The 13,073-nt window shown below is 40.6% G+C and overlaps 2 protein-coding genes across 2 annotated transcripts in view; one reads left to right on the forward strand and one right to left on the reverse strand.

Annotated features, from left to right (window-relative positions):
* Nucleotides 1-13,073, reverse strand: part of CREBZF (CREB/ATF bZIP transcription factor) — a 34,909-nt gene that overhangs the window by 14,030 nt on the left and 7,806 nt on the right. The gene's annotated exons all lie outside the window — the stretch shown is intronic.
* Nucleotides 1,514-8,971, forward strand: TMEM126A (transmembrane protein 126A). Its single transcript, XM_036427346.2, has 5 exons — nucleotides 1,514-1,675; nucleotides 3,257-3,355; nucleotides 6,135-6,328; nucleotides 7,345-7,459; nucleotides 8,739-8,971. The coding sequence occupies exons 2-5, from the start codon at nucleotides 3,264-3,266 to the stop codon at nucleotides 8,929-8,931; spliced, it is 594 nt and encodes a 197-aa protein (XP_036283239.1). The 5' UTR covers nucleotides 1,514-1,675; nucleotides 3,257-3,263; the 3' UTR covers nucleotides 8,932-8,971.

The following is a 13,073-nucleotide window of genomic DNA, read 5'->3' on the forward strand; positions in this document are numbered from 1 at the left end:
AAAGAAGGGAGTTTACAACTGATGCCACAGAAATAAAAAGGATTATAAGAGAATCTATGCCAACAAATTAGATAACCTGGAAGAAATGAGCAAATTTTTAGAAATATGTAACCCACTAAGACTGAATCATGAAGAAATAAATTTGAACAGACCTATAATTAGCAAGGAGCTGAAGCAGTAATTAAGACACTCCCATCAAAGAAAAGCCCAGGACCAGAAGAAGAATTAACACCAATTCTCTCCAAACTCTTCTTAAGAATTGAAGAGGAGGAAAAATTGAAGAGGAGGGAACATTCCCAAACTCAATTCTATGAGGCCAACATTACTCTGATACCAAAACCAAATAAAGACATAAAAAAATTAATGTTTTTGATTAATATTAATATAAAAATCCTAAACAAAATACCAGCAAACTGAATTCAACAGCACATTAAGAGGATCACACACCACGACCAAATAGGATTTATACTTGGAATACAAGAATAATTCAATATGCAAAAAAAATCAATGTCATATACCACATTAACATAATCAAGCACAGCATGAGTATCGCAATCAATGCAGAAAAACTGAATGCTGTTTTATGATAATAGATACTCAACAAACAGAAATAGAGCTCCCTCTTTTCCTTAGCCACATTCAGGGGCTCCTGCTTTTATAAGCAGTGCCAGGCAAGGCATCAGGGAATCCTCAGAAAAACAAGCTCCTTCTCTGCTCAAGCTGCTGATTATCTTGAGGTGAGACAATCAACCAGATTGCTACATGGAACAGGGAGCTTAAGTTCCAAGGGCAAAGAAAATCGAGTGTAAATAAACCTCAGCTCCTTTTTGATTTACTTATTTTTATTTCAGAGAAGAAGGGAGCAGGAGAGAGAAACATCAACGATGAGAGAATCATTGATCGGCTGCCTCCTGCATGCCCCACACTGGGGAATCCAACCTGCAACCTGGACATATGCCCTTAGCCCAGCGGTTCTCAACCTGTGGGTCAAAGCCCCTTTGGGGGTCGCCTAAGATGTCCTGCATACCAGATATTTACATTATGATTCAAGTAGCAACGAAAATAATGTTATGGTTGGGGGGTGGGTGTCACCACAACATGAGGAACTGTATTAAAGGGTCGCGTCTTCAGGAAGATTGAGAACCACTGCAGCCGAATCCAACCGGGGTCCCTTCAATCGCAGGCCAACGCTCTATCCACTGAGCCAGACCAGCTAGGGCGCGGCTCCTTTTTAATACCTTTTTAACCTAGTCTCCACCGTAAGCCAAGGGCTGTGCTGTTTCCTTATAGCCCATGTCCACATCAGGAGATATGTCCTATCGGTCCGGGAGGTAAGTAACGTGCCCAAGACTTTCCTCCGGAAACTTCACGGTCTACAGACTCTGCCCTCAGAGGCAGAGTGAGCGGGACAAACTCTCCCCACGTCGCTCCATTGCTCCGAGTCTCACCGCTCACAGCCCCCGGCACCTCTCGCGGGGAGCCCCTGGGCAGGAAGTCCCTAAGCGCGCGGCCTGCGTCCGGGAGCCAATCAGCTGCCGAAGCCCCGCCCCCTCCGAGTCACGTGCCCCCAAAGATGGCTGCGCCCGCGCGAGCAGGGTGAAGGTTGCCGTGAGCCTTAGGGCGGGGGAAGGCCGGAGCCGGGAGCCAGCACCGAGGGCGGCCGGGGGAGCACAAGGTACTCATCCCGGGGAGGAGGCGCAGGAAGTGCCTGGGGGTCAGAAGCGCGGCGGGAATGCGATCCCGAGCGGGATCCGACGGGGAGGAGTCGGCCCCTCGGCGCCTGCCGTCTCTTCCCTTTACACCTTAGAAGAAAAGACCTTGTTTAAAGCAAGCCAGTAGGAAAAAAAAAAAACCCAAAACACACACCTGCACTTGAATATAACCCCGGGTTTACTGCCAATGCATAGGGTATCCTGGGCCTAACTAAATTTTTCCGAGGTCCTGCTTTTCTCATTGCCTAGCAGAGCTGTCCTGAATGACGTGCGGTGGCCGAATATTCGGAGAAAAGGGATCATTCGCCATTGCCCTGCTCTGACATGCACCCCTACTAGTGCCTGGGCCAACCAGCTATTGGCCTGTGGGCCAGCTGAAGCCCGTAGTGTCTGTATGACCAGGCAGCTAAAAATGATTTATTATGCTTTTAAAAAGTTTTCAACAAAGACTATAGGTGACCTGCAAAACCTAAAATACTATTTAGCCCTGAGAGGAAAAGTTAGCCGACCTCTGCTGTAGTGAAATTGTTGGGGTGTGCCTTCTATTTAGTAAATACCAAATTCCCTTCCAAAGTAGTTTTCCCCAAACTGGATATAATTTATGCTTTCACCTGCAACACGATTTACCTTATATTCTTGCCAGTAATTGAAATGGTTGGGGGTGAGGTGGGGGGGTGGTGGTGTGTGTGTGTGTGTGTGTGTTAGCTAGCTAACTTAAGTCCGCATATTTGTATCACTCTGGTTTTAATTTCTATTTCCCTGATTATGAAGTTTAGCACATAATCATTGGCTTTTATGTTCATTGGCTCTTTAGCTTTCCTTTAAGCAAAGCTCTTGTTCAAACCTGTTTTCAATTTTTGTTAGGTTGCTTGCTCTTTTTTTTTTGTTGATTTGTACTTTACACATCCTGGGTATTAACTACTCTTTTGTCAATTATATTGCAAACATTACTTTCACACTGGCTTATCTTTATGGTGTCTATCGATGAACACAAGTTCTTAATATTAGTTTAGTATTAATTTTATGGTTTTTGGTGCTATTTGCAAATTAAGAATATTTTTAAGGGCTATAAAAATAGTCTGTATTCCTAGAAGTTCTATCCATTGCTTTTTTTTTTTTTTTAAATATATTTTATTGATTTTGTACAGAGAGGAAGGGAGAGAGATAGAGAGCTAGAAACATCGACGAGAGAGAGTCATCGATCAGCTGCCTCTTGCACACTCCCTACTGGGGATATGCCCTCAACCAAGGTACATGCCCTTCACCGGAATCGAACCCGGGTCCCTTCAGTCCCCAAGCCGACGCTCTATCCATTGAGCCAAACCGGTTTCGGCTCTATCCATTGCTTTTCATGTTCTCTGATTCTATTTCTCTTAGAATTCATTTTGGGAAGGGGAAAGGTATGGTGTGCTTCAGATTATGAATTCAATCTACATATCTAATTCTCTTGAAATTATTAATGGTCTTCAGACGGCTTTATAAGTTCTTTTGTTGTTTTTTTCTCTAGATATTCATTATTGAAAAATATTTTTAAATTTTTTAAGGTTCAAGATGGAAAATCATGAATCCGATGATACTTTCAAGAGAGAACACATTTTTGACATCATACACAGAAAAATTAACCAACTTCCAGAAGCAGAAAGGTAGGATCCCATCTTAATTTAAAACATACCTTTTACTAGGTGAATATTTATTATCTCAAATTTACTTGGTTTCTGTGTAAACTACCAGAAGGAAACTGAACGCTTTCTTGCCTTGAGAAAACTAAGGCCCAGCCCCATTAACAATTTAGCTTGAAGTGAAGCCTAGATAGAATTCATATCTTTGGACATATCTAATTATATGATGGTTCTCATTTTTCCTATTTGGCTTAGAGTATAGTCAAATGTACATTTGTGGACTCATTAAAATATTAAAACTTTAAAATAGCTTTTAAAGTGTTTAATTCATATTATCATTAAGCTGACCATTATCATAGAGAAGGCTGTTGAACACACATAGCTAGATAAGGAATCTCAAGGTAATAGGATCATGTTTAAAAGATCTTTAAGGTGTTATTAAACAGAAAAGGGCTATGTAGGAAATGTACTGGTCTGTGAAGACAACAGAGTGAACTACAGTAGTTTGTTTTTTGAAAACAGATTTAAGGTAGAAAAGACCAAAAGGAAAACACAAAGTAATCCTGGTGCATGATGATGGTAACAGTTGAGATAAAAATTGGGTGGGCTGAAACCGGTTTGGCTCAGTGGATAGAGCTTTGGCCTGTGGACTCAAGGGTCCCAGGTTCGATTCCCGTCAAGGGCCTGTACCTTGGTTGTGGGCACATCCCCAGTGGGGGGTGTGCAGAAGGCAGCTGATGTTTCTCATTGACGTTTCTAACTCTCTATCCCTCTTCCTTCCTCTCTGCGAAAATTCAATAAAATATATATATTTTTAAAAAATTAAATGGGTTTGAAGTATAATTTTACACACCATATATTTATTGCCACTTGTTAAATTTGGTCTTGGATTTTATATGTCTAGTTATTTGTGTATCTTATAAAATGTCATGAGCGGCTAGTTTTATAGGCACTTTCTTGGAAAATTAATTGATAAAGGGTCTACCAGATAATTTTGTACTTACTGATTTATTAACTAAAAAATGTAACTTATAGGTATAGTAAATTAAAATCTGTTTGGGAGACAACAAACTTTGCTATTCAGAGTCCAGTTGTACTTGTTTTATTTACATATTTTTATTATATTTTAGAGTAATATATAATTTATAATATTAAAATATTTGGGCAAATTATTTACTTCTGAGTATTCACTCCTTAAAATAGAGATAAATATTGAACAGGATTGTTATGAAGATAAAATAACTTAATATTTTAAAGGAAGTGTTGAAATTTCTCCCTCAAAAACATTCGTGTTTTTTGTTTGGTGGGTTCTTCTCTAGGCTCTCATCACTCTTTAAAAATTATCTTATTACTCTAAGTTACTAAACTGCCTCTCTCCTATTACCACTTATTAAGACATGTTTTATCTTAAGTCTATATGTCTTTCATCCTCTAATAATAAAACTAAAAACAGTGAAAGTTAATGGTAAATGTTTTTGTCTTGAGCAGCAAGTCTGCCTATAGTGACATGATTGCGTGAAAGGTTAAGAAAAGTAACACCTTACAGAAGCTCTATTACGAGTCAACTAGGAAAGCTGTGCTGAATATTAAATAAACATAGACGTCAGAGGAATCATTGTGTGGCTAGGTTGGCTAAGAATAATGGAATAAAAGAGACTTTGCATCAAGTAATGGGTGCACAATGCAGAACGCAGATGGTGTTTTACTTACAGATTTCAAAACCATACACTTGAAATCTGTATGGTTTTATGAACCGTGTAACTCCAATAAATTCCATTTAAAAAAGTAATGAGACTTTTGAGAGATCGACACCACCTGTGTTGCAGATGGTAAGGTAAGGTGGTAAAGTTGAATGGTAGGTTGAAGAGTTTGGAGTACTTTCAATACCCAGCAATAATTTTAGGCATTATTTTTTCCAAAACAAAAGGATGCTCAGAACATGTGTTTTAAATTCATCCATGCCATAGCTTAAAAACCACTTACCTCAAAACATCAATTTATCATTTCAGTGGGTTGATATAAGTTACCTGGCATAGGCTATCCCTTAAATGTTAGTCCCCTTCCAATCCTTGAATCCTGAAGCTAATGCTTTAGGGAAGAATGAAAAGTTATCTTTACCTCTTTGAATGCCTTCTGTGTGTCAGATGCTATTGAAACCAAGAGGAATTTATATCCATTGTGCTCAACTTCTTTACAGTGGGGAACACGAGTGGAGAACTCTCTATAATATGTTGTGCTAGAGAAGAAGTATTGGGTATTTTGGAAGCCTAGAGGAGAGCCATCCAAATCACTCTTCAAGCTCTTCCTGACTATATTTGAGGGAAATTTCTATACAAATATCCTTTGCAAATCTAAATGTATCACTGTACCCTTATGTGATACCAAATTCAAAAGCCTTTCAGAATAAAAATCTGTATGTAAAACATTTTTAAAAATATTTTGATTTTTTTATAGAGAGGAAGGGAGAGGGAAAGAGAGAAACATCGATGAGAGAGAAACATCTGTCAGCTGCCTCCTGCACATCCCCCACTGGGGATGTGCCCATAACAAGGTACATGCCCTTGACCAGAATCGAGGGGGGGGGGGGGCGCCTAGAGTTCGCAGGCGGATGTTCTATCCACTGAACCAAACCGGTTAGGGCTGTATGTAAAACATTTTAAAGGTTTTTGTTTATAGAGCTATAAGGGATAAATGTTGTATCCTGCTAAGTCCTAGTTAGTTCTCTAACATGCCAGAAATATTGGGAGCTCCCTAACACACAGTAGGGCTAAATAAATTACTACTTTTTTCTTCACCCACTCAGGAACCTACTTGAACATGGATCAACATATATTGGACTAAATGCTGCTCTCTGTGGCCTAATAGCAAACAGTCTTTTTCGGCGCGTCTTAAATGTGACACAGGCTCGTATAGCTGCTGGTTTACCAATGGCAGTGATCCCATTTTTGACAGCAGATGTATCTTACAAAACTGTTGTAAGTTTACCACTGAATACAGGTAAATTCCATTTCACTATCTCCATAGTTTGATTTGGTATATAATATTTGCACCTTATAGTAATTCTTAAAGTGGCAATTAATTCATATTAGCATGAACTACCAAAAAAGTGCACATATATGGCAGTTCTAAATACTTTCCTTTATCTAGTTTATCTTTCCAATGCTTAGAATGTTTTAAAACTTAATTTAAAAAAAAATGCTGACCACCTTAGTATTTTTAAAAAAAATTTAGAGAATTCCTTAAAGGGAAAAGATATTTTTATGGAAATAATAAACCTCTCGAAGCACTTCATAAGTACATACAAGAATTATTAAATGTATGGAGATTTGATTTCCTTTTGATAGTTTACCATACTGTATGTGCCGAGTGCTTTGAGTATAGCTAATCATGAAAATTTTAATAATTTAAAATAAAAGTATTACTACAAGTGGTGATGGAGAGGGAGGCAGCTCATTTAAATTCTCTTCTGCTAAGTGCTGCTCTACATTGTTTTAAATTGTATGACTGTTTGGCTTGAATCCTTATAATCACTGGAAAGAACTTTTATGGTCTAGGGAAACTTATTGCCTAATGAATCGAACAGACTGACTGAGGAAAACATGTTACAACTTACATTTCTATTTTTAATATATTTTATACTAATTTGGAAATGAATAATTGTATAAAGTCTCACTATGTAATGTAAAAATATGATGAAGTATAAATTATAAAACAAAATCCCCATAGATTAAAAGAAGTTTAATACAAAGTACAGCAAGCTGAATGCAGTGCAAACCAAAATTATATTCATTCAAGTTCAGAACAAATTAGAGAATTTTTCCTAGGATGTTTTAGCTATTTTAAGTTATCTGTACATGTAATTATACCTTTTAACATGCCTTGTAGAATTACATTTGCTGTATCACTGCCTGAAAATTGAATCTTTGTGATACATATAAGGGGACCTTGCATTCTTTAAATCGTGTTTGCTTAACTATCATGATCTTCGTCACCACAACCAATTTGTTTTCTAGGTGATTTGCATTGTGAAACCTGTACCATCATACGAGGTGGACTGGTTGGACTGGCTGTGGGTGGTCTGTACCCTGTTTTCTTGGCTATTCCTGTGAATGGTGGCCTAGCAGCCAGGTAGGATTCTTTGTTTTCTCTTAATCATTGAAAAGCTTTAGTAACATATAAATGACTACCTAGAAAATATGTAACTTAAAACAGCAAATTCATTTTCTAAGACATTGTTACTTGTGATTTGAAAGAGATAAGACTTTTTCCTTTTTCTTATAAATATTCTCAAGAATTTGAAAACAGTTCTTGAATCTTACCACACTGTACCTCTTGGGTGTGTAAATCCGGTTGGTAACCTTAATTTACGGTTTACGTTAATTTAGAACTTACAAAGCTACTGATACTATTTCTAGCTCTAAAACCATCCTATATAATAAAAGCCTGATATGCAAATCGGCTAAATGGCAGAATGACTGGTCACTATGATGCACAGACCACCAGGGGGCAGATGCTCAACCAGGAGCTGCCCCCTGGTGGGCAGTGCTCCCACAAAGGGAGTGCTGCTCAGCTAGAAGCCCTGAGTGGGGGTTCACAGCTGGCAAGTTCAGCGGCAGTGGTGGGAGCTTCTCTCACCTCCGCAGCAGCGCTAAGTATGTCCAACTGACAGCTTAGGTCCTCTCCCCTAGGCCATCCCCAAGGGCTCCTGGGATGTGAGGGGGGTGCAAGCCAGGCTGAGGGACCCTTCTCTCCTTCTGTTTTCCCCTCTCCCCCCAAGTTCACAAGTTTCATATACTGGGGCCACTGATGTTATATATACAATGTTCTTCAGAATTTGAGCACTTCCACTAAGAGCATTTTCATCAGAATATGTCTCGCTATAAGTCTTCTACTTCAAAATAATCGTTTTTCTCTGATGAAGTCTTATATCAAGTACTCTATGCTCTATGAGCCTCCATTGGTGAACTGGAGAAAGAGGCAAAAAAAAAAAAAAAAAAATCTCCAAATAGAGTTTTTTTTTTTTTTTTTTTTTTTTTTTTTTTTTTTTTTAAATATATTTTATTGATTTTTTACAGAGAGGAGGAGAGAGGATAGAGAGCTAGAAACGTCGATGAGAGAGAAACATCGACCAGCTGCCTCTTGCACACCCCCTACCGGGGATGTGCTCGCAACCAATGTACATGCCCTTGACCGGAATCGAACCTGGGACCTTTCAGTCCGCAGACCGACGCTCTACCACTGAGCCAAACCGGTTTCGGCTCCAAAGAGAGTTTTGAGGACTAATAGTAGTAATGCCTTAATCTTTAAACTATTTAAGACTTCTGAGATTAATATATACATTTTATATTGGTTTGCCATTTGACACAATGATCTTTTCTAGTGAACTGTTCTTAATGTTTTCCTACAGGTATGCCTCAGCCCTGCTACCAGAGAGGGGAAACATCTTAACCTACTGGATCAGAATTTCTCAACCTATCTTTAGAAAGATGTTATTTCCTATTTTGCTCCAGACTGGGTTTTCAGCATACCTTAGTTCAAGGCAATATAAACTACTTATAAAGGCTCTTCAATTACCTGAACCTGGCCTAAACATTGAATGATTGTTAAGCAAATGTGTACCCAAAAATAAAACTGTAATAACCAATGTCTACTGTATGGACATCTATCTATACACTGATGGCCAGATTATGATGATCTCTGCATAATAATCTGACTGTGTGTTTGTGTGTGTGTGTGTGTGTGTGTGTGTGTGTGTGTGTGTGTGTATTAGAGGCCCGGTGTATGAATTCGTGTATGGGTGGGATCTGGTTAGCCTGGCTGGCCTGCCTGCTGATCAAACTCCTGGTCAAAGGGACAATTTGCATAATTAGCCTTCTATTAGCATATACAGAGTGGCCAGATTATTATGTGTTCAGAGATCATAATAATCTGGCCACTCAGTGTACATATAAAAGCCTAAATGACCAGAACAACCAGTCGCTATGATGCTCACTGACCACCAGGGAGCAGACACTTAATGCAGGAGCTTCCCATAGGTAGTCAGTGCACCCTCACAGCCAATTTTCCCCTGCCGGCCAATCTCCTGCAGTCTCCCCCCCTCCCAATCTGACAGGCCCCGATGGTCTGATTGGGCCTGGCCCCTGAGCCAGGATGGGGAATTGGGGATAGGTGGCAGTGGACGTGGCCTCTCCCAGGAAAGCGGAGGGCTGGCTCCCTTCTTGGGGCCAGCAGGCCCCTCTCACCACCTGCCTGCCAAGGAGGAGGGGAGAGGCAAGAAACTGCACGGTGGTAGGGTGCCGACAATGGTGGCGGCAGTGTCTGTTCCTAAAGTGCCCGGCCTGGCCCTGATAGCCGGCCAAGCCTAGGGACTCCACCCGTGCACAAATTTCGTGCACCGGGCCTCTAGTAGACATACTTTATCACGAGGTACAACTCTGATGAGACCTACTTAATAACACTAAAGGCTACCCCCTTAAACAAGAGCATAACTTCTCTAGTTTGCCTAGTAGTGTCTTCACCACACTTGCTCTATGCCTTTAAATTAGGCAGAGTTTGATCTTTAACAGAAAAAACACACAACCATAAAACAGTTTACAGTGAAGACTTCATAAAGAATCCAATCAGGAATGAAAAGGGGGGGTGAAGTGGGAATATCAGTACACCACCAAACATTATTTATACTTCATTTTCCTAACTCACTGTTTCCACTGGTATTAATCCAGACTCTTGGAACATTTTCATTAACCTTCCTCACAGAAGAATCAATTCCAGTATTCTTTACAGATGGTTATTCAGGCTCAACTGGAGCTCTTCTAATGATATCATTACATGCTTCAAAAGTCACATTTATATTCTTGGAGAGCTATAATCTTAGAAGACAGGCTGATCCTACCTTTGAAGTTTCCATCTAGTATGGAATAGTTCTTTGAAATCACAGACTTGAGCCTTTAAGCTCTGAGTTGCTAAACAAGTTAACTAGCCTCTCTGGCCCAATGCTTATCATTAACCTCACTCAAAATTTGTATTACATAACATGTAATTTACCTAACACAGGCACTCACATGGTAGCCATATTCCTATTGTTACTGGTTTTGTTTTCTGACCTGGAATCAAACCTTGATCTAGTTCATGGGTCCATGGGAACCACACCAGCTGGGCCCCTTCCTAAAACTTTTTATCTCAATTCTTTAAATGATTTTCTTTTATGACAGCATTTAAATCAGTATTATTCAACAGAACTTTGTGATGTTTTATATCTGACTAACAATGTTAGCTACCAGCCATTGAGCACCTGAAATATGACTAATGCAAATGAATAACTTGTAAATTTTAAGTTCTTAGCCACATGTGGCTAAGGGTACAGTATTGGATAGCACCTATCTAGACCAACACTTTTCTGATGAAACAAGCCAAATGTACCAAACAAAATATTAAGTGATATCACAGATAATATTCACAAGTATTTTAACTATTCCAAATACTGTATTTGTGACAACAGTTGTGATGTTATCATACTTAAAAGAGTACCTTCATGAAATAGGTTTTCAGAGTCTCTAAAGAAGGCAATGCAGCTGAAGATTATTTAAGTGAAATTTTAAAATTACATTTTCAAATTTTCAGAAAGCAAATGATTTATCTTTAACAGGTACTTAAAAGGAAAAGTTACCTGTTCTACAAGCTAAAATATCAAGATAAAGCTCTGACCCCAAATTATGTATTTCTTTTTCTTTTTTTTAAATATACTTTATTGGTTTTGTACAGAGAGGAAGGGAGAGAGAGAGAGAGCTAGAAACATCGATGAGAGAGAGTCATCAATCAGCTGCCTCTTGCACACCCCCCACTGGGGACATGCCCGCAACCAAGGCACATGCCCTCGACCGGAATCAAACCCGGGACCCTTCAGTCCCCAAGCCGATGCTCTATCCACTGAGCCAAACCGGTCCCGGCCCAAATTATGTATTTCATCTGCATTCTGTCACAGTGAAAACAATAGATTAAAAGTTATTGCTGACTTCAAAATCAAGAAAGCTAAATTACTAAATTAAACTTCTTAAAAAGCAGAGAAGGGTATAATCTATTTGGATAACTTAAAACCCACTGATGCAACTAAAATTAGTGCAAATTGTTTCCTTACAAATCCTCAGACATTCCCACAGTATATGCCAAGCATACCATCTATTGTATAATAATCTATAATAACAACAGCATAATACGCTAAATAGACCGTTCTTTCAGAGGAAGCCAGGAAGCCTGGGTCCAGGGTGCCAGAATGAAGCCTGCGCTGGCAGCCGGGGAAAGGGAAGCCTACTCTTGCACAAATTTTATGCATCAGGCCTCTAGTCTATAAATAGAAAAATTCAGAATGGCTTCAAGGTCTCTAATATATCCTTTACATCATGTATTTCTTAAATCATCTTTTCAATTACACTTAGTGGCCAGATTATGATCTCTTAACACATAATAATCTGGAGAGAGAGAGGTGTGTGTGTGTGTGTGTGTGTGTGTGTGTGTGTGTATATATATATATTTTTTTTTGATGCACCAGACCTGTGTATATGTGTGTGTATATCCTACCTAAGAGTAATATGCAAATTAACCATCACTCCATTACAAGCCACACTCACCAGCCAATCAGAGTAGGTATGCAAATAAACTCAACCAAGATGGCTACCGGCCAGAGAGCAGAAGGGAGGCTTGGGTTTCCCAGGCAACAAGGAAAGCCAAGCTTTCCTCCTGCCCTTGCCTGACTAGCTTCCACTCAAGACTACAAAGTTTCAATTATAGAAGGTAAACAATTCCAAACAGAAATGGCTGTGGGCAGATCAAGCAGGAGGCTTGGCTCTGCTCCAGGCTACAAAGTTTCAATTATATAAGGTAAATAAATTCCAGATACCAGAGCCTCCGCTTGGGTCACCAGGGGGCATGGCGGGCCTGTAAACCACCACAGGCCCCTAGCTCAGGCCGCCCCACACCCCAAGAGAACCACCACCCTGATACAGGACATCCTTCAGGGCAAACCAACTGGTCCCACCTGTGCACCAGGCCTCTATCCTATCTAATAAGAGTAATATGCAGATTGACCATCACTCCCAACACACAATAGCTGCCCCCATGTGGACACAAGATGGCCAGCAGGGGAGGGCAGTTGGGAGGCACCAGGCCTGTGAGGGCAGTAGAGAGGGACCAAGCCTGCAAGGAAGAGCAGTTGGAGGCAATCAACCCTGCAGGGGAGGGCAGTGAGGGGTGACCAGGCTGGCAGAGGAGGGAAGTTGGGGGCAAACAGGCTGGCAGAGGACCAGTTAGACATAAATCAGGCTGGCATGGGAGTGGTTAGGGGGTGATCAGGCTGGCAGGCAGAAGCGGTAAGGGGCAATCAGGAAGACAGGCAGGCGAACAGTTGGGAGCCAGCAGTCCTGGATTGTGAGAGGGATGTCCGACAGCCTGTTTAGGCCCAATCCCACCGTGATTGGGTCTAAATGGGTAGTTGGATATCCCTCGAGGGGTCCCAGATTGGAGAGTGTGGAGGCTGGACTGAGGGACACCCCCTCCCGCCCCATGCACAAATTTCGTGCACCAGGCTTCTAATATATGTAAGTGTATGTAGGTAGATATGTACACACACACACACACACGCCTGGTGCATGAATTCGTGCATGGGTGGCGTCCAGCCAGCCTGGCCAGGGGGAGGGGATATGGGCGGTTGACCAGCCTGCCTGCTGGCTCAACTCCTGGTCAGAGATAA

This window comes from Pipistrellus kuhlii, unplaced genomic scaffold (assembly GCF_014108245.1).
Source record: "Pipistrellus kuhlii isolate mPipKuh1 unplaced genomic scaffold, mPipKuh1.p scaffold_m20_p_9, whole genome shotgun sequence".
Classification (NCBI taxonomy): Eukaryota; Metazoa; Chordata; class Mammalia; order Chiroptera; family Vespertilionidae; genus Pipistrellus; species Pipistrellus kuhlii.